The sequence below is a fragment of the Limanda limanda genome, chromosome 14 (genome assembly GCF_963576545.1).
Source record: "Limanda limanda chromosome 14, fLimLim1.1, whole genome shotgun sequence".
In the NCBI taxonomy this organism is placed as follows: domain Eukaryota; kingdom Metazoa; phylum Chordata; class Actinopteri; order Pleuronectiformes; family Pleuronectidae; genus Limanda; species Limanda limanda.
In genome coordinates, this window is record NC_083649.1 from 13,132,082 (window position 1) to 13,150,237 (window position 18,156).

Genomic DNA, 18,156 nt, shown 5'->3' on the forward strand with positions numbered 1-18,156 from the left:
AGCGCTCACCTTGGGGCTCCTCTGGCATCTGTCTCGGGACAAACTCGGGGCAGTTTATGAGCTGGGAGAAGTCGGTGTGGGTGTTGTTTGGCATGTTCAGGCCCGGGAGAGGCCACTTCTCAGGGTCCACCTTCCGACGGATCTTCATGTCGATCACCTCCACTTCCTTACTATCCTTCAAAGACTGGTGGGAGAAAGAGTGGGTTGGATTGAAGAGTTTAAAAATCGCATTCTCATAATCTCAGATCATCTATCGGCAACTTTGCTGTTCACTTTCATCGGCAGAATCCAAGTGAGGGAAAGTAATGTGCGAACCTCCATAATGAGGTTGACGTCGGTGGTGAGGGCCTTCACTCGGTGGAAGCTGGCGACGAGTGCGATGGACAGGAAGCCCTCATCGTCCATCTTCCTCCGCAGGAAGAAGTCCCGCTCCAGGTTGTCCAGGCTGAAGTAGTACTCACTGCAGAGGGCGAAGACATGAGACACACATGGTCAACATTATCCAGGACATAGTGACAAGTCTGCAGTTAAGTGTTTCCTCACATTTGTCCTATCTGTCTAACATGGGACGAACTAAGACATGAGGGAAAGATGCAGGTGAGAGGTACTCTCAGGTAGGGGAGATGTGTGACTTCCTCTAAACCTTGTTTTAAATGACAAATTTGCTCTTATGGATAGCTAACTTTTTTGTTTTCAGAAAAAAAATATATTGGCCATTTGTGTCTTCTGGAGAGACACTGAAATAAAACATCGGGTAAGACAGAGGGCCACAGACATTTGATTTAAGGGTTTTAAACATTCAATGCAGCTAAAACTGAGTTTTGACGCTGTCTGTGTATCTCTGCTGTAAAAAAGAACCCAAACTTACATCTGCTTCTTGATGTAGTCCTTCAGCAGGTCCTGGTCAACGGAGAACATGTCGTTGCTGCTCATGTTGTCGTAGTAGTAGGTCATAGCGTTGCCGAACTTCTGCCCGTGGGGTCCGTCCTTCATGTCGTAGGACTTGTAGCTGTAGTGGTAGTCGTAGTGGCCTTGATGGGACAGACACAGTCAGTTAAAGAGGCAGAGATTTGAATCTTTAACTCTAATGCTATATTGTATGCAGCCTATTCGAGTGCAGATCCCACAAACTACAAAAACAATACAAACAGCTGCTTGTATTTCCTAACTTTTCCTAACTTGTATTTTCAGTCTTTCTTAAGTAATGAATATTTGATGCATTTTGTTTTGCAGTCACACACATGCCTGGTTGTTATTTGATGGGTCAACGTTGCATTACTATATTTTGATTTAATAAAAAAGGGCTACAAGAAGATAAATTGTTCAGAGTCTAATCAACCCCTTATTGAAATATGATCTCCTGTCTGCCACAGAGTGAGTGTTTGTGTAGAGTCCCTTTGAGCACACACAGATGAGGTGAACAATAGGGCTGCCGCGATTCGTCGACGTCATCGATTACGTCGACGCTGAAAATGCGTCGACGCATTTTTTTTTTTTAAACCGCTGGGCACATGCCGCCATAGACTATGCATGCCGCGGCTGGGGGAGCAGTCGCCCCGGCGCACTCCCCTCCACGCAGCCGGAGGCTCGGTGTGCGGCCCGCCTCAAGTTGTTTTTTTTTGGGGGGGCGGGGGCTTCCTCTCTCTTGGACCGCGGGCCGGTGTCCGTCGCAGGTGCGGACGGCGGCCCGGCGCGGGTCCTACTCGCGTCACCTCAGCTACGGCGCCCGCGGGGGGAAGCCTCCGTTCGCGCGGGGGGGGGGGGGGGGCCGCTAGACTGAGTCCCGAACATGTGGACATGCTGACATTGTTACATTACAACACACATGTCTAACTGACGTTTGAGTTTGATTTTGTGCTGGACACCATTGTTTCTTATACTTTAAAAATGTTGCACTTTGTTTAATATGCAGACCTAACTTTTTTATTTTGATAAGGGGTTAAATAGAAACTTTGATATCTTTTTGAGTTGCACTGCTGACTTAACTTATAAGCCCTCTTTATTTATTTTTATCACGTTGGAGTTGCTAGTTTAAACCTACAGTTTTGCACTTTAATATTTGAGCCTTTCTTTACATTTTGTTTTGTGCTGCATTATACGATGACATACAGTTTGTTGTTGTCAAAATAAAATTAACTGAAATGAATGATCAATTTGATTTTTTTGGAGGAAAATTTGTCGTTTAGATTAATCGACTAATCGATAAAATAGTCGTCCGATTAGTCGATAGAAAAATAGTCGTTAGTGGCAGCCCTAGTGAACAAATGCACCATCTCATCAATAATGAGTCTTTGAGACAATTTGTCCTTATTCTTCCTCCACATTGTTCACTTTTCTTCCCTATCACAGTTTTAAATGTTTCCCGTGTTTTCTCTCCCTCAGCGAGGGGAGGCGAGCAGGGAGACGGAAAAACGGAGAGAAAGTGGAGAGGGGGAGGGAAATCAGAGTGTATAAAAAAGAGTGACGGGGGGAGGAGAGAGGGAGAATCCTGCCAAAACCAACAGGAAACCTGCTTCTTCTGCTGGACCCAAGGCCTTTTGCTCACTCAAACACTTTCTGGTTGGTTATTGCATGTCTTTGTTGGAGCCTCGGTGGAGCCCCAACGCAACCACGACGACGCAGCACAAAGAAAGTTACAGTTCTCCCAGATTAGTCAGACACTGCTTTGTTAAACCTGCTCGATTTTGTTGGGCAAAGAGAAGCATTTCTACTTGGTAGCAATAAGAGCATATATATGATTAAATAAATAGTTTGACTTTAGTCTGTTCGCTAGGTTTGAACATTTTTGGTGTTTTCTGTCCCTACTTTATATTGATGTAACTTAACCTACATGTCTTGTCCGATGCTTGTTCAAATGGGGCTTTTTAGAGGCCAACATGTTGCCCCACATCTGTCGTCATTTTACCTCTTTTAACCATAACAGCTTCTTTATTTTTCAGGTTTGTTGATTTTACGTCCATTACTCAGGAGAGTTCTCAACTGAACAACTCTGTCCAGCTAAATTTACTCTTTACACCAGCACAATGACATGAGGTGTTTCCTTTTTCGTGTCATAATTACATTTTATGTTTATTTCCAAAAAGTGAAAAAATATAGACCCAAATTACAATGCACCAATTGTAATGTCACATTCTTAGTTTTTTCTGCAAATTAATTTGTATTTCTCCTTAAACATTCTCCATGCATATGACAAGTAAGTGTTTGTGTAAGCTGATAGTTCAGTTTTGTGTAGAAATATGTATATTCTTAGATTATCAGTGTTTAAATATTGTATATTGCCTGATCTTGGCCCAGTTAAGTGTCAAGAGATTTTTGTTTTGTTTTTGTATTTCAATGCTGAGATCAGAGATTTGAAAAGTTCTCTCCATGATGTTTCGTCAGAGAAGAGACATGAGGATCTCATCACTTCTACAGCATGTCTGCAGCTTAGATCTAAACAATGTCAACAGTTAAAGTGTGTAGTAAAAAACACAACAGAAATAATGAAAACATTTAATAATTTATTTACACAGATAGAAGTGCCTCAAAATGTACTTCTACCAGAAATCTTTTCTTTATTATGATCTGGGCCATTTATTTGATTTTAATTCTGTCCTTTTGTCGATTTATTTATAAGCATTTTATAAACAAGCTTAAAAAAGGCTACATAAACATACACTTGTATTGATACATCTCACTGTAGGCCCACTTCATGTGTGATGTTCATATTGAATCTTTTTGTGCCAGTTATGTTTGAAACATAAGAAAAAATACTGAGGACCACAAAAGAAAATACATTTTAAATTCCTGTCTGTGTCCATCTTTGAGTGAAATAAAAATAAATAAAACATACCTCTACCGCTACCTCTGCCTCGTCCCCGGCCTCTTCCTCTTCCACGTCCACGACCTCTAAACCCACCGCGGAACGGCGCCCCTTCGCTCTTCACACTTGACACTTCGTCATGATCGTCACGCCACTCACGCTCGTACTTTTGACTGTGCCAGTCTGCAGGGACAACAAACACAAATCTGTATATCTACACAAACACATCACCACACTGAACCATCAATACTAACATGGAGGCAGGAAATCCAATCAAGTCATAACGCATGGTAATAATTTCAAAGTCATTAAAAGTGACTTTGAAATTATTACGCAGAGGAAAAGATCAAATGTTTGCCAATCTTGTTTCCCCTGAGAATGTAAAAAAAACAAGTGATTTTATATGTCAATTTAAACTGTTAAACTATCAAAGCGAGCAGCAAAGTAAAAAGAAGTTCCCTGATCTCTCCACATCCTGCTGCTGAGTCATGCACGCTGCCTCTAACAGCTAAATGCAGTAACATGCGGCCTCGCCGTGAGGTCAATGTTACGTGACGGCCTTGCACTCACCTCTGAGGTCGTTCCTGGCGTTGGGAGGGAGGCGGGGGTTTTCGTTCTGCCTGCTGTTGTTCCTGGAGGCCGAGCGCTCCCTGGGACCCTCGGACTTCACCTCAATCATCAGGGGAACCCATTTCTGCTTGTTTCCTGTTTGTAACGACAGCGACACATTTAGAGATCATTCCTTTAGTCCCAATTAAAGTGTGGATTAAACGTTAAGTAAATTTAAAACATTTGATGGACTTAAACCCAGTGATCTTTTAACAAGAGTATTAATACTATGACTTTGGATCACTTTAAACTTGTTAACTGAGCGTTGAAGCAGCATTCAGACACTGGATGTGGCAAACTGTATAACCGTGATCATGAGGAAATATGGTGCTCAATACTCCTGGGTCTTCTAGTGGTGACACAGCACTAAGTCAGCTGCACTACCTCGGTTGGCCAGCAGGATGCATTAGTGATCTGCTGTGTAAACCCGTGTCTGGTTGTAGGAATGATGAGTGTAAGTTTGGGTCAGCGTGTGACAGATACCACATGCATAGCAAAGAGGAAATGTTGGCCACTTTTTAAAGTGACGTGGCCCTGTGTCTGACTGAGAGGGTAACGGAGAGAGAGGGAGAAAACTACAGTAAGAGAGGGAGGGAGGTGCAGAGCAAAGGAGAATGAAGAATGGCACTTAGAAGAGCACATGGCCAAAGCCAATTCGAAATATTTTCCTCCACCAAATCTGGATTTTCTGCACCTAACTGTGCAATCTTATAGGTTTAAATTATTTCCTCAGAAACCGATAAAAATGTCTAAAACAAAGAATTGTGAATCTGCACCTTTACCAAATCAGCAATAGACTTCACCATGACCTCATTGGCTGAGGTAAAAAGAAAGGGGTGAAAACAAATATGGATCTGCACATCACACAGAGGTCACTTGGTCAAATATTAAAAAGAGCTCACTACAGTTTATTCAGTAGCACATTTTTGATGGCAGAAATGTCAAACCAACTACCAGTTTCATAAATCCAACCAAAAACAGGCCATTAGCCAAATAGCTGATTGGGTTTGCCAGTTCCTGATTTTTCCTTTTTGCTTCAATGCTGAGATCAGAGTTTTGAAATTTCTCTCCATTGATGTTTAGTCAGAGAAGAGACATGAAGTTCTCATCACTTCTACAGCAAGTCTGCAGGTCACATGTCCAGTCCATGTAAGACAAGTCAAGGTTGTAGTGTTGCATAAAACTTGACACAAGATAAATGCTTGTGGTTGTCACTTACAGATATTCGTTCTAGGACTTTTGTGTGCTTTCATATTTGGTTTTAGTGTGTAAGTATATATATCAATGTGAAAGGTGAATGTCTGAGCATCAGTGTCACAAAGTGAAGTTCGGAAAATACAAAGTGAACTAAAAACAACTCCCTGTAGAGACTGAAAAACACTCTGGCTGCAGAAGTGAAATCCTCCCCGATGCATTTCTTTGCCAGTTTTGTTTCAGCAAAGAAAAACGAGCCTGACGACCACCAAAGAGAAGAAGAGAGAGAGAGACCCCCACACAACGAACCCAACATTCGTCACGGAGGGTAACCATGTAGTGAAGGTCAGAAAACACTCGCTGCCTGTGATGGCTGCTGTAGTTAAAACTTTTATTGCTGCCAGACCCGAACACAGCCATCAAAAGCTTCTACTCTGTCACCTCAAATGTATAAAAGAAGCCGTTACCGATGTCAAGTGCAAAAATCTCTCGTCTCCCTATGGAGGACACACTGTGTTTAACTAAATCTATATTCGACATAAACCAGCTAAGACTTAGTTTTCTATGAGAAGTACAAACACGGGTGTGCTAATGTTGAGTACTTGAGTCATTTTGTTCAAAAAGATTCACCTTTTTTCTTCGGGCCGTTCTTCTGGGAGTCGTCGTCGCCGTTTTTCTCCTCTCCAGAGTCGTCTGACTTGGCCTTCAGGTTCTCCTTGCTCTCCTCGTTGCTCTTGTCCTTTGACTCCTTCTTGGTCATTGTTTTCTTCGGGACCTGGACACAAAACAGGATCACAAAGACACATGATTAGAAAACGAGCTGGAGGGACTGTGAAGTGAACCTTTGGAGACACGAATATCAAAATCAGAGGTTAACATGTTATTAATTTCCCGCAAAACTATTTTGCGAAACACTTATTTTATACAGGAAGTTAAACTGAAAACATGAGCACATGTAGAAATGTACAAGGGTTCTTTTCTGATTAAGCAAAGTGAAATCTGAGTTCTAAACATGCTCTGGACATTTTGAAACATAAAGTTGCACAGAATTACATCCAGGAAGCAGTAGTCCAATCAAAGCTTAATAACCTTAACTATCAGTCATATATGCAATGCTAATAATGTCAAGCTTTGGATTGCTGGCTATGTCACAATGGTGGGCATGAAGCTCTGGTGCGAGAGATACTCAGTATCCAACACTGAGTAATGACAGGTGGTCTTCACTTTTAGGTTTTATATAACCTGACACTTCGCTGACCTTTCACATGCGACGTGCAGCTGCAGCGTCCGTAGTTTAATATTACAATGTATGTAGCCAATAATAATAATTCTTGTTTTAAAACTCACCAGCTTCCTGTGAAAGAAACGTTTTCACATCAGGAAACAGACATTAATAATTTGTCTGTGATAGGCTCGTTTTTCAAATTGGACAACTGATAAACGATTATGGCTCTATAACCAACCATGCAAAATCTTTACAACCATGTTACTGCAGTAATTGCAGTATACAACCAGTACTCATTACATAAAGTGTAGTATTTCAAAAATCTGTTGTGCAAAGTGCAAACTAAATAAACCGAAAGAGCAGATCATTTGTAATAAAACAAGACGTAAGTGGACCATTCCCAACAATCTAGTTTGTGGAATAAAGTGGGATCGGTCTATAACCAAAGACTTTTATAAATATATAATAATTTATAATCAAATAAAACATTTAAATGTTTTGTACTAAGTATGGAGTGTTTGGGGTATTTTGTCACTTCAAGTTGACAGAGCAACTCCTCAGGGACACATTAAAAGTGTCTGGGTTAAAGAGCAGTCTTAGCCTGTGGTAATGACTTTTCATTCTTTTGTTCAGTCTCATTTTCATCTGCAGTAATGCAACACACACACACACACCCACAAGTTCCACCTCCGTTCTCAGGCCGAGCCTCGGACAGCGAGCAGTTACACACAGAGCAGTTCACCACACAGGGAATCGCCCGCGGTCTTTATCTTTGCTCACAGAGCCAATATGTGACTTATTCAAATCAAACAGAGTCCAGCCTCCTCCTCTGTGCTACAGCAGCTCAGCTATCAGCTACACACAGATCTGCAGAGTGCGATAGGCCTGAGAGGTTTGACCTAGAAGTCATGCAAAGCGTTGGTCTTAAGTCGAATGAGTACTCCTGAGGTATGACACATTTCATACCACAAACCATGCACTCCATGTGCACACGCCCTCACAACTCGACGAGCTCAGCCATTGAAATAAAGACTCACTTAAAACATGCACTGTAGCTCTCAACACTGTTAAACAATGACTCACCACACAAACAACAAATGAGACAAGCAACAATTCTGGAAATGAGGGACACAATATTGCAAATATGTAAAAAATAACCTGGGGCAGACAATTCATGTCTGATCTAACAGAATCTGGAATAGTATCAGTCACAGGCTGCAACACGTCTGATTCTTGCGCTCATCGTTTTTGGATCGGCTGCAGGTTTACAGAGATAAATCGGTGTCTAATGACATGTTTAGGCTTTTAATTGAATGTTCTATAATTACTTCCAACTGAAATGTGATGTAGGATCCGCCCAGGCTACAATCAGAACAGCCCGAGGATCCTACAATTATTTTTTTATTTCAATGTATCTATAGACATGACTTTCTGCAAAATGCGTAGTGAAACTCTACGGCCCTTTGGAACAATTAACGTTGGTTAATCCAGCTGTTTAACTATGTAAATATACATTATGATTTTAATGGCTCATTCAATAAAGTTTAATATTAATGTAATATTGTTAAATGTGTTCTGAAAAATTACGTTTAAAAATGAGGTGAGGAAGAAAGAGGTTTAAACAGACAGGGTTGCACACTGTAATTTACCAACAGAAAAAAATCCTAAATGAGCCGAGCTGCTAAAAATAAGTCTGGCGCTTTAAACAGTGCAGCAGGTTAACAACAGGTTTAACTGGTTCATGAAACCACCGGCCAGGGGGGATTAGTGATTATATAGTCTAATTTATGGTTTTACATTCGATATCAATTTGTATAACTGAGGCACCTGGACTTCCAAATCATATGGAGTCCTTATATCAAGTCTTTACAGACGTTTCTTATGTTTTGAAGGGACAATTTATATCACTACTTATAGATAGATAACTTTATGTAAAATTTAAATTTGGAAGGGAAAAGGTCTCGTCTCAGCAGTAATAGGTTAAACAGTATGATTCCAGTCTGCAGTGCACAACAGAACTTCACAGCTCGTCTCCCGGTCACAAGCTGAACAATGTTGGAGTTGTAAACTTTGTGGTCATAAATGATAGTCAAACGAGTACTAATGTTTAAAAAATGTAAACTTACAAGTTGAGTTATTGTAATTCTACAATTTGATCTACCTCAAATATTTGATATTCTGTTTATTCGTTCAGTAAGGACTAAGACACTATGTCCATGAGTCATTGGATTAATTAAAGGTGCAGTGGGTAAAATTTAGTGACATCTACTGGTAAGGCTGCATGTTGCAGGTCAGTCCCCCTCACCTTACCCTCCCATCCCCTTCTAAACATGAAAGAGAACCTGTGGTCACCTTGAGTTGTCATAAAAACTCAAAAGGTGTTTGGTTTGTCCAGTTTGGGCTACTGTACAAAAACATGGCGGCCTCCCTAGAGAGGACCCACTCCCGATGTAAATTATTAACAAATTATTGTTAGTAAATTATAAATCAGACTGATGTCAGCAGGTGGGACGGCTGCAGGGTTCATGGGCTGCAGGTTGAACTTACACTGAATCTCGATGAGTCTCTGACCTGCCTGACAGTCGGTGGGCAGGACACGGTCCGTGTCACTGCCTCGATCTGAACAGAGGGAGGGAAGAGCAGTTTAGAGACGACAATGGGGTGGACCATGATGAGCACACACACACAAACATGCACACACACAATGAATGTAGAAAATGAACAACATGCTCTATTGCTTAACAGAAATGAACAGGAGTTATGAGTCTTAAAATGTCAATGTTTGGGACTTGATCTGGTTTGAATTATCAAGGAGTCCTAATCTGGTCTTTTTTATGCAACGAGGAACTGAAAAAAAGTAAACACATTGTTGCATCTTTAAAATCTCATCTGTGTTGTGTTGCTCTGCCCAAACAACAATGATGGTAATATGCTTCTTCCTGTTGCCATCAAACAGTGAAAATGCCAAGTGAACGCTGCACAAGCTGTGGATAATAAGAAGCATACGCTGCATCTACACTCCACTGAGCTCCCTCTGGGTTTTATAAAGTACATCCAATATCATTTCAGCAGCTAAATGGCTAATGCTGTGTCATTACATGGAGGCAGGCAACACATTTGTTATGTTTATTGCTTTGGAGTCTACACAGATGGGAATAAAAGGCAATTATTTTTAGCGAGGGCAGGGAATTGTGAAATGACGGAAATCGTGGCTGGAGTAGAAGACTGCGTTCAAAGCTCAGGTGTGCGCGAGTTTTCTGAATCAAAAGAGATGAAGACATGTGGTATAATCGTGCAAATGTAGACAGTGATGATGAGATCACAAGGATGCTGATTCACTCTTCCTCCAACACAGGAAGGTACCAACGGAGCTGTTGTCAAGGTGGATTTACCACAGAAATTTAGAATCCTGATCACGGCTGAAGTTTGAGTGATAAAAACCTCAGATCAACAACCTAGCAACCTAAACCCTGCACAAGTTTTACTCTGGACACAAAACAGACGACTACATAAAGCAATAACCGATAAGACAACTGGTTTTCGATTGTAATCATACACAAGAGTCAAACTGACACAAATCAATATGGACTTAACTCTTCTGGTATGCACCCATTTCCTTACACTCACTACTTCCTGGTGCCACTAAAAAAATGCTGATCATACTACTTAAAGGAGAAGCCGATGGTTTTTAAAGATTTTAAAATTAAAACACGACTATATCTGTTTTCAGACAACTTTTGGAAATGTCCGGAAAACTGGGTTTGCAGGGGTTTGTCTTTCACATTTGAAGATTCTTGAAGTCTCTTGTCTATATTGTTTAATACACATGAGGTAAGCAATTAATAAATTATCAAAATAAGTTCCAATTAGTTTCTGTCAGATTTATTCTGCCTTTATATAAAAGCTGAGGTAGTCAACACTGTGGCATTTGAGAGGCTAGAACTTGGTTTGATGGATGAGGCTGATGGCGAACAGCCACAAGTGAATTATACATTTAGTCAATTTCATTTTGAAATTATAATGTATATAAATTATAAACCTGGTCAGGTTAATTGCAGGAAATATCTATTTTTAACTTCAACCAAGGCATTCAATTCAACAGCACAACCCTGCAGGTTACAGGTTTAAATGTTACATGATGGACAGTGAACTCCAGCGCTCTGAGAATAGCAGCAACACAGGTCCAGGGGCTGTTTATCCTAAAAGGACATCCCTTCCCAGGGCTTGGCTGACATCTCAATACTCTGCCTATGGCACCGTACCCACCGGTTATTCCTGGCTATCATGATGTGACCCACATTTTCCTGCTCCGCGACACGGACGCTTCTTCATGTTCTCCCCAGACCTGGCTGCCTAAAATAGTGCAGGGTTACCATGGTGGCTCTCTAGGTGACGCACTATCGTCCTGAGATCAGAAATAGAAACTGGCTGAGGTGGGGGTGATTCGTTACTCCTGCTACTTTGAGACGAAGCAAATTAGACGTATCCCCCGTTCGGACCAACAGCTGTAGCGTACGATTGTAAGTATTTTTTGAAGGATCCATATGTTGGATTTATGGCACAAGCTGCCATGACACCTAAACTAAGAGGCTCCAGAGTAAGCAACAGGTGCTGAGTGTTTACAGCTGAGACCATGTTTGACTTCGCTGTTGCTCTGTTTCAAGGAATAGTTCCACATTTTCTAAAATGTACCTGTGGAGAGCTGGATGAGGCCATGACCTCATAGGGCACATATTTGAATAAATTAAACAAACAAGTTGTTAAATGTTTGCATGTTGTAAAGCTGTCGAGGCGTTTCCTATATCTGTAATAAGGTGTGTGTATGTGTGTGTTAACTCAAGGTGTTATTTACGATCATCATTTCAGTTAAAGGATTGAGGTTTGAATCCATCAGAACTGAATTCTCTGATCATGAATTATTTCATCATTAATTCTTCACTTCTTAATTAATAGTATTTCTAATAAGTTATTATTCCTCTTTCACCACCATGGAGTTGGAGAACTGGGCCTGATGCCTGCTGTGTGGTCAGCCATCTTTGTTTTGTCCCCTCAGAGTCCAAGAGGCCTTGGTGTGGTGGTGAGCCTGCGCTAACCCTGACACTTAAAAAAGAAACATGCTGTTGGGTCAGCAGACGCAAACGGCTCTGTCTGTCGAGCTGGTGTGTAATTACAGCCAAAACCACTGAAATACCTATTGTAGAAAACTGCACAGACACGCCCACTACAGTGAAGTAGCAGGACGAGCTGAGCGGCTCCTTCTGACTGATTGGTGAATAAAAGACTTCTGAGATGTTCTTGACTAAGCTCCATCCGTTCTTACATATGTTTGACGTAACTTCAATCGGGAACAAACGGAGAAACAAACTAATTCGTCTCTGCCTTTATCTTGTTCCCATCACTAATAAGTAATTCTTGCTGACATCATACCATCACAAATCAACTTAATGTTGTATGGAAGTGCTTAGTCATGCACCCAATGCATAGTCACGGTCACATAATCACTGAGGTAACAAATCAAAAGCATTAGGATTCCCAGCTCTAGCTCCGGTGTTACCATCCCGTGATCCCCTGCAGACTCAGGAGTGACACCCATTTCTGTTTTCTCATCCCACAGACAAAGTGAACTAACAAAAACACAATTAACCAGTTTGAGTCCTGTGACCTCTTTATATCAAAACCTCCCTCCCTTCTATCCCTTTCATTTTGATGAGTCATCTTGAACTCAGGGGCAGTTACATACATGTTATCCAATCAAATGTGGTTTGAGGGGAGTAGCCGACCCCACCCACTATACAGAAGTGTTCCCGTTTGCTCCTGGGATGCAGTGGCAGTATCATGTGTCAGGTGTGCGAGTTTAGACATTAGCAACATAAAGGAATGAGATTTGGAAGGAAACAAGCAGTTCAGCTCAGTAAGTCACTATAGCCCTGTACTGCAATGCTGTATTTGTTGAGTCACACCCACTTTGACTGATCCGAACACATCATTTAAATCGCCCTTGTAACTACACCTCACCCACATATTGTGTTTCACTCTGAAGTTTGTCTTTTCACTAACAATGTCTTGAATTGTAGTCACACTTAGGAACCCGGACACATTGGTTACATCCACACTATTTCATTTTAGTTTTAAAATATGTCACTGTTGCCGTTTACACCTGTCGTCTACACTGCTGTGGAGTTTGAGTACTGCTGACCATGTTTTAGTTTAAAACCTTGGGAGCTGCCTTTTAACCTGGGTGGGCAAAACCTGCTTCCTGATTCGTTCTTCTCAGTCCAAAGAAACTAAAGTCCTGCACTTACTTTTCACCCGTTTGTTTTTTTTTACCTCATTCTATATATTTTCAACTGGCTGCAGTGTAAAAAATACGAAGAATGAGGTTTTAGTTTTACAACGCTAAAAAAAAAAACTAACCTAGCCTTTGCCTACCTAAAAAAAGTCAACAAAATAAATCTCCACTACACCAGGTCCGGAGGCACTATTTAGTTGGCTGTGTGGTCAGATATTTCTTATAGATGTGAATGTAAAAGGAACATGTAACTTCTAGTAGAGTCCATGGTCGCCTCATCTGACCATTTCTGTTTAAAAGGCCTGCAAAAAGATAGCTTGTCTGTTGTGCATCCAATTGTTGTGACCTGGCAAACTGTAAACAGTCTGAGAACATGTTCACTACAGCCTGTTGTCGAAATCATGATGATTCCACCCTCATCTCATTAGTGTGTCCTGAGTGTGCATCTACTACTCTGTGAGTCAATATTTGTCAAACAAGCAACACCACCTACCTGCATGTCTTTGGTTGCCATCTCCCCTGGAGTTGGCCAGCTGTTTGCATCAGCAAAATCTCCAACCTACACAAAGTAAGCTGAATGAGCAGAATTTCCACAGGTATGTGGAATAAAACAAAAAGGACGAACCTGGTTGGTTACATTTGTTAAATTTTGTGTGAGCAGGTTTAGGAAACAGAGAGAGAGAAGACCTCAAGTATTTTCATCGGTTCTGCATTTCACCCTCAGTTCACGGATCAAACCAATATAAGAAAAAAGAGAAATGGGGAAATGTGCATACGTAAAATCCTCCACAGAAAACAAAAATACACTTTTTCCTGTCTTGCCTGCTGTCAACTAGCTACCCTGCTTTCCTCAAGCCTTTAGCCGAGAGCTTCCTTCTTTTGTTCCTGCAACACTGGGGTTACCTCGGAGAGTCATAACATTTGTGGTGAAGGTGTGTTTAACAGCCCTGCAGTAGTAAAGCACACACTGCCAGCAGAAGGTATGAAGTTGTGAATGACCTGCTGTGAGCGAAGTGTGTTTGTCTTATCTGCCGGGCCATTGGCTCACCGGGAACTCACATTTGCATCGTACCAGGTGTGAGGGGAGGATACTACACACAGCTCGAGGTGTGAAAGATAAACACTCTGACGTATATACCTGCACTGAGATAATGAAGAAATTTTTCCAAAGGCTGCACAATAGATTAACGATTATTACAGATAAGTTATCTTTATAGAGAGATTAAAAATATCAGATGGTGTCATAGAGTAAATAAAGCTTTGTTTAATTCAGAAAATGTGTTTAACCCATTATAGCTTTAAGAGTGGGTGTGACGTCTGTGTTCCTCCCGGCCATCCTTTTCAAGACATGTGACTGAGGAAATACTTTGTGATTGGCTGAAATACTTGCAGGAATTGCAATGGGTATTATGAGAAAAGTAGGAGGATCTGGGCGAGGAGATAGATGTTGAAGTAGATTAAGGCACAGATAACAAAAACAATGAGGATTCAGACCCAGAAAATGAGCCCGTCGACCCTATGATAAAGGCTCAACCCATAAGAGATGTGTTTGAGGAGGAGGAGGAAGAAGAGGGGATTCCCTGAGTTTTCTTTATTAATGAGAATTAGGGAAACTGCAATGGTTCGCAATGAAAGCCAAATGTTTAAGCTATCAAACTTTTTTTCATTTCATGTCTTTATCTGTTTTAGAGGCTGAGAATATTGTATGTTTTCTTAATACTGTCGGAGGCTTCAGAAAACCCTCAGGTTTTAGGATTTTAAAACAGCACTTAGGGTTTAAGTGTGTTTTTATTCTGCACTGTATTTCTTTATGGATTCTTAAAAACCGCTAGAATCTGACCATAAAGGCCTGGTATATACTTGGTATTAACGCCGGTCTCTGGTGATCCACTCACAAGTTGACAGTTCCAAGTGTGTCAGTTCACACCTGCCATTAGAATGTTTCTCCACATGCAGGACCTGTGGCCACTTGTGATCAGATCTCAGTCCTCAGCTCTACACGCAAACACACACGTAGGTCATTTCTGTATGGTACTCATGGAGTTGTCAACTTGATCGTCACCAGAGAAGTGTGTTAATAAGTTTAAAGGTTGAGTTAGAGAGCAGTTAGCGTAGCATAAAGACTAGAAACAAGAAAGCATCTAACATAGTTTTGCCACCATGATTTCCCTATTGTGCAGTTCATTTCTTCAGTCCACACAAAAAATATTAAAAACATATCTGTGGTTTGTTTATCTAGTCAGCTGAAAAATGAACACTTGGGTAACGAGAACAGGGAACTGTGACCAAGCTAAAAAGTACTGATGTAACAGTATGACAGTGATCTTTTAGAAAAGCACCAGAATACTGAGAGAAGAGGCATAAAGTAAATTTATTAATCCTCAAAGTGTCTTAGAGAAAACTGAAGCTGTAAATCTGACACAGGTCACATTGCAGCCGTTACTTAATATATCCATTTTTGGTAACTGCCTCAAGAAGCCATGCTGGTGCTGTTAGTTATTATAAATGCATCTTAACTTTAAATGGAGCGTTACTGAATACATAATTTACTGAGACACACAAGCATGCATCATTACCTTTCCTCCACGTCTGGCTTTGGGCGGGTTCCCTGCTTTCACCACCTTGGCAGGGCCGGTCGACTCTGTGGAAACACATCGAGATCAGCAGAATTAAAACGGGCTCTAGACACATTACAATAGACCATTTGTAGTGAGAAAAACAACTGATTTCATCTACAATGATGATTGCATTGCATTAATCAGACAACACATGAGATTAAACACAGAGGAGATTGTTTTTTCTCTGGCAGTTTTGCCCATATCCACTCACTGGCTTGTCTCAGTTAAATGATTTGCCTGTTTTCTCAGTTTTAATTAACTTTTCCATCACTTGTCTTATCTACCTGTGGCAGGCAGGCTCTCAATAAATTATCTGACGGTGTTCCCCTTAGGATTTTTTTTACAGTAGACCTAACCCCCCCCAAACACCATTCTTGGCAGCGCCACTGCATCCATGCACATTACTTGGCACCAATTAATAGACTTCGCTCCTCTGCTCTTTTCTAATCACTCACACGAAGAACTGATCTTTATAGTTACGTGAACAAGCATAACTGGGGCGTCGCTTATTCTGCAGAAATGAAGTTAAAACACCTCACTACAACGGAGTACGACTCGAGCGAATCACAGAGACACAAAGTAAACTTTAAGTACCGTTTATGCCCTAATAACTAGTGTTTATTGTTATCCTGTAAAGTGAGCACAGGTCAGCGGGTGAGAGGGGAGAGATTACATCTGGCACTGTAATACGGCACATCACAAGGATACTGTACTCGTAGTGTGCGTCTGCCCAGATCCTGAAGCAGTGATGCCGCCACTGCAAATTTGACCTTGGTTCTGGTGATGGCAAATTTTTACTCATACTGAATGAGATGTGTCTTTTTTGGCTTCAATAAATCTGAAAAGATTGAGGTCTACGGGAACATACAGCATTTCTCATAAAAAGACGCAACAATCCTGGGTAAAAAATATTCATAAACACAAAAACAGAGCAGCTGAGCTCACTACACCATTTTAATCTGGCTTGTGTCTTTAAGTCAGACATCCTGCTTCGTGGTGTCTTTGGCTGCAGTGTAACCACATGCAGCAATACAAGGCAGGGAAAGCTGCTCACTGAGTCTCTGCCGAGCCATTTACACCAAGGAGCAGTGTTCAGTAAGCTCCTTAAGGATGATCATGTCAAGGGAAAATGCCTGAGAGAGAGGGAGCAGGGAACAAAATCCTTTGGCACACTACGTTTCTAACAACACCAAGAGCAGCAACGTCCCAGGGTGCAATTACAGAGTTGGGAGAACATATGTAGTCTTATGTGCAAAATATTATTAGAAAAGAGATTTGGGAAGAATGTTGTTCGACATAACAGGAATATGAATGGGTTGGCAAACTAAAATGTAATTTATTCATATAGATGGTCTGATTTACATAGAATTCTTCCAGGAACAACCACTAACCAGGTATTCAACTGACTTTAGCTGAAACTATTATTTTCTTAATTTAAAATAATTATTTTAATGTCAGATTTTACCTTCACCAAGGACGTTGTGTTTTCACCCCTGTCCATTGGTTGGTTTGATTGGCATGGATAAGAGTGAGGTTTAACATTGTAATATTGACTATTTAATTGACATTGTCGTCATTTCAAAAGGAACATTTATGGATTTTTGGTGGGACAAGAAATCAGGCATATTAAGGGGACTGATTTCTAACCTGACAACAAACCAGTCAGACATAAGTCTGGTCCAGGGGTCCTGAACCTTTAACTGATCAAACATCAATCAAAACAAATATGAGGAGGGAGCTGACACATGAAAGAAAAGAACACATGATGTTATGTCTGAGTTGTATTAAATGCAGGGTTTAATATCCAGATAAGGTCTGTGCACCAGTGTGACACACACAGCAAGCTATCCAGCACCTTTTTGCACCACACACAGAACTTTATATCTGGAGCTGAACTCCACTGTAGTGTGTTCAGGTCAGGTTATATTGGTGCACAACCCCTCTTCACATTCCCATGACGAGACACCGAGAGAAGAAGAACAGAATCATAAATAACTGAAGGGCAGGCTGGGTAACGATGCTGCAACTGCCTGGCAGGGAATACAAGTGAACATGAATATCTTGTCTGAACCGAGGAGCCACTACTGACCAAGAGTTTACACAAACTGTGGGGGAACTTGCACGGTTCCTGTCAAACTTTTTAGCAGAATCGGGAACTTTATATAGACAGAAAATCACCCTTTTCTTTTTCAGGCCTGCTGAAGGTCCAGTGATTGCGCAGGAACCAGAGAAGGAGATTATTACAACAGGAGAATGTCTAGAGCATTAAGACAAGGGGTGGTGCATGAGTTGAGTATGTAGGCGGCAAGACATGACATACATTCCACTGTAAAAATCACATGTTTGTGACGGCTGCGGCCCTTATCTCCAAAAGCTCCTGAATCTCATCTTCCTAAGCTGGCATCTTCTAAGTGTATGA

At 41.2% G+C, this 18,156-nt stretch overlaps 1 protein-coding gene across 1 annotated transcript in view; it reads right to left on the minus strand.

Moving 5' to 3' along the window:
- The window catches only part of larp1 (La ribonucleoprotein 1, translational regulator), a 43,712-nt gene that overhangs the window by 10,517 nt on the left and 15,039 nt on the right, over window positions 1–18,156 (minus strand). Inside the window, exons 2-10 of the mRNA XM_061085276.1 lie at window positions 15,696–15,760; window positions 13,613–13,678; window positions 9,378–9,449; window positions 6,236–6,380; window positions 4,373–4,507; window positions 3,833–3,985; window positions 869–1,031; window positions 316–460; window positions 10–184 (exon numbers count right to left, since the gene is read on the minus strand). Of these exons, the coding sequence (XP_060941259.1) occupies window positions 10–184; window positions 316–460; window positions 869–1,031; window positions 3,833–3,985; window positions 4,373–4,507; window positions 6,236–6,380; window positions 9,378–9,449; window positions 13,613–13,678; window positions 15,696–15,760 (1,119 nt within the window). The remainder of the gene's footprint in view (window positions 1–9; window positions 185–315; window positions 461–868; window positions 1,032–3,832; window positions 3,986–4,372; window positions 4,508–6,235; window positions 6,381–9,377; window positions 9,450–13,612; window positions 13,679–15,695; window positions 15,761–18,156) is intronic.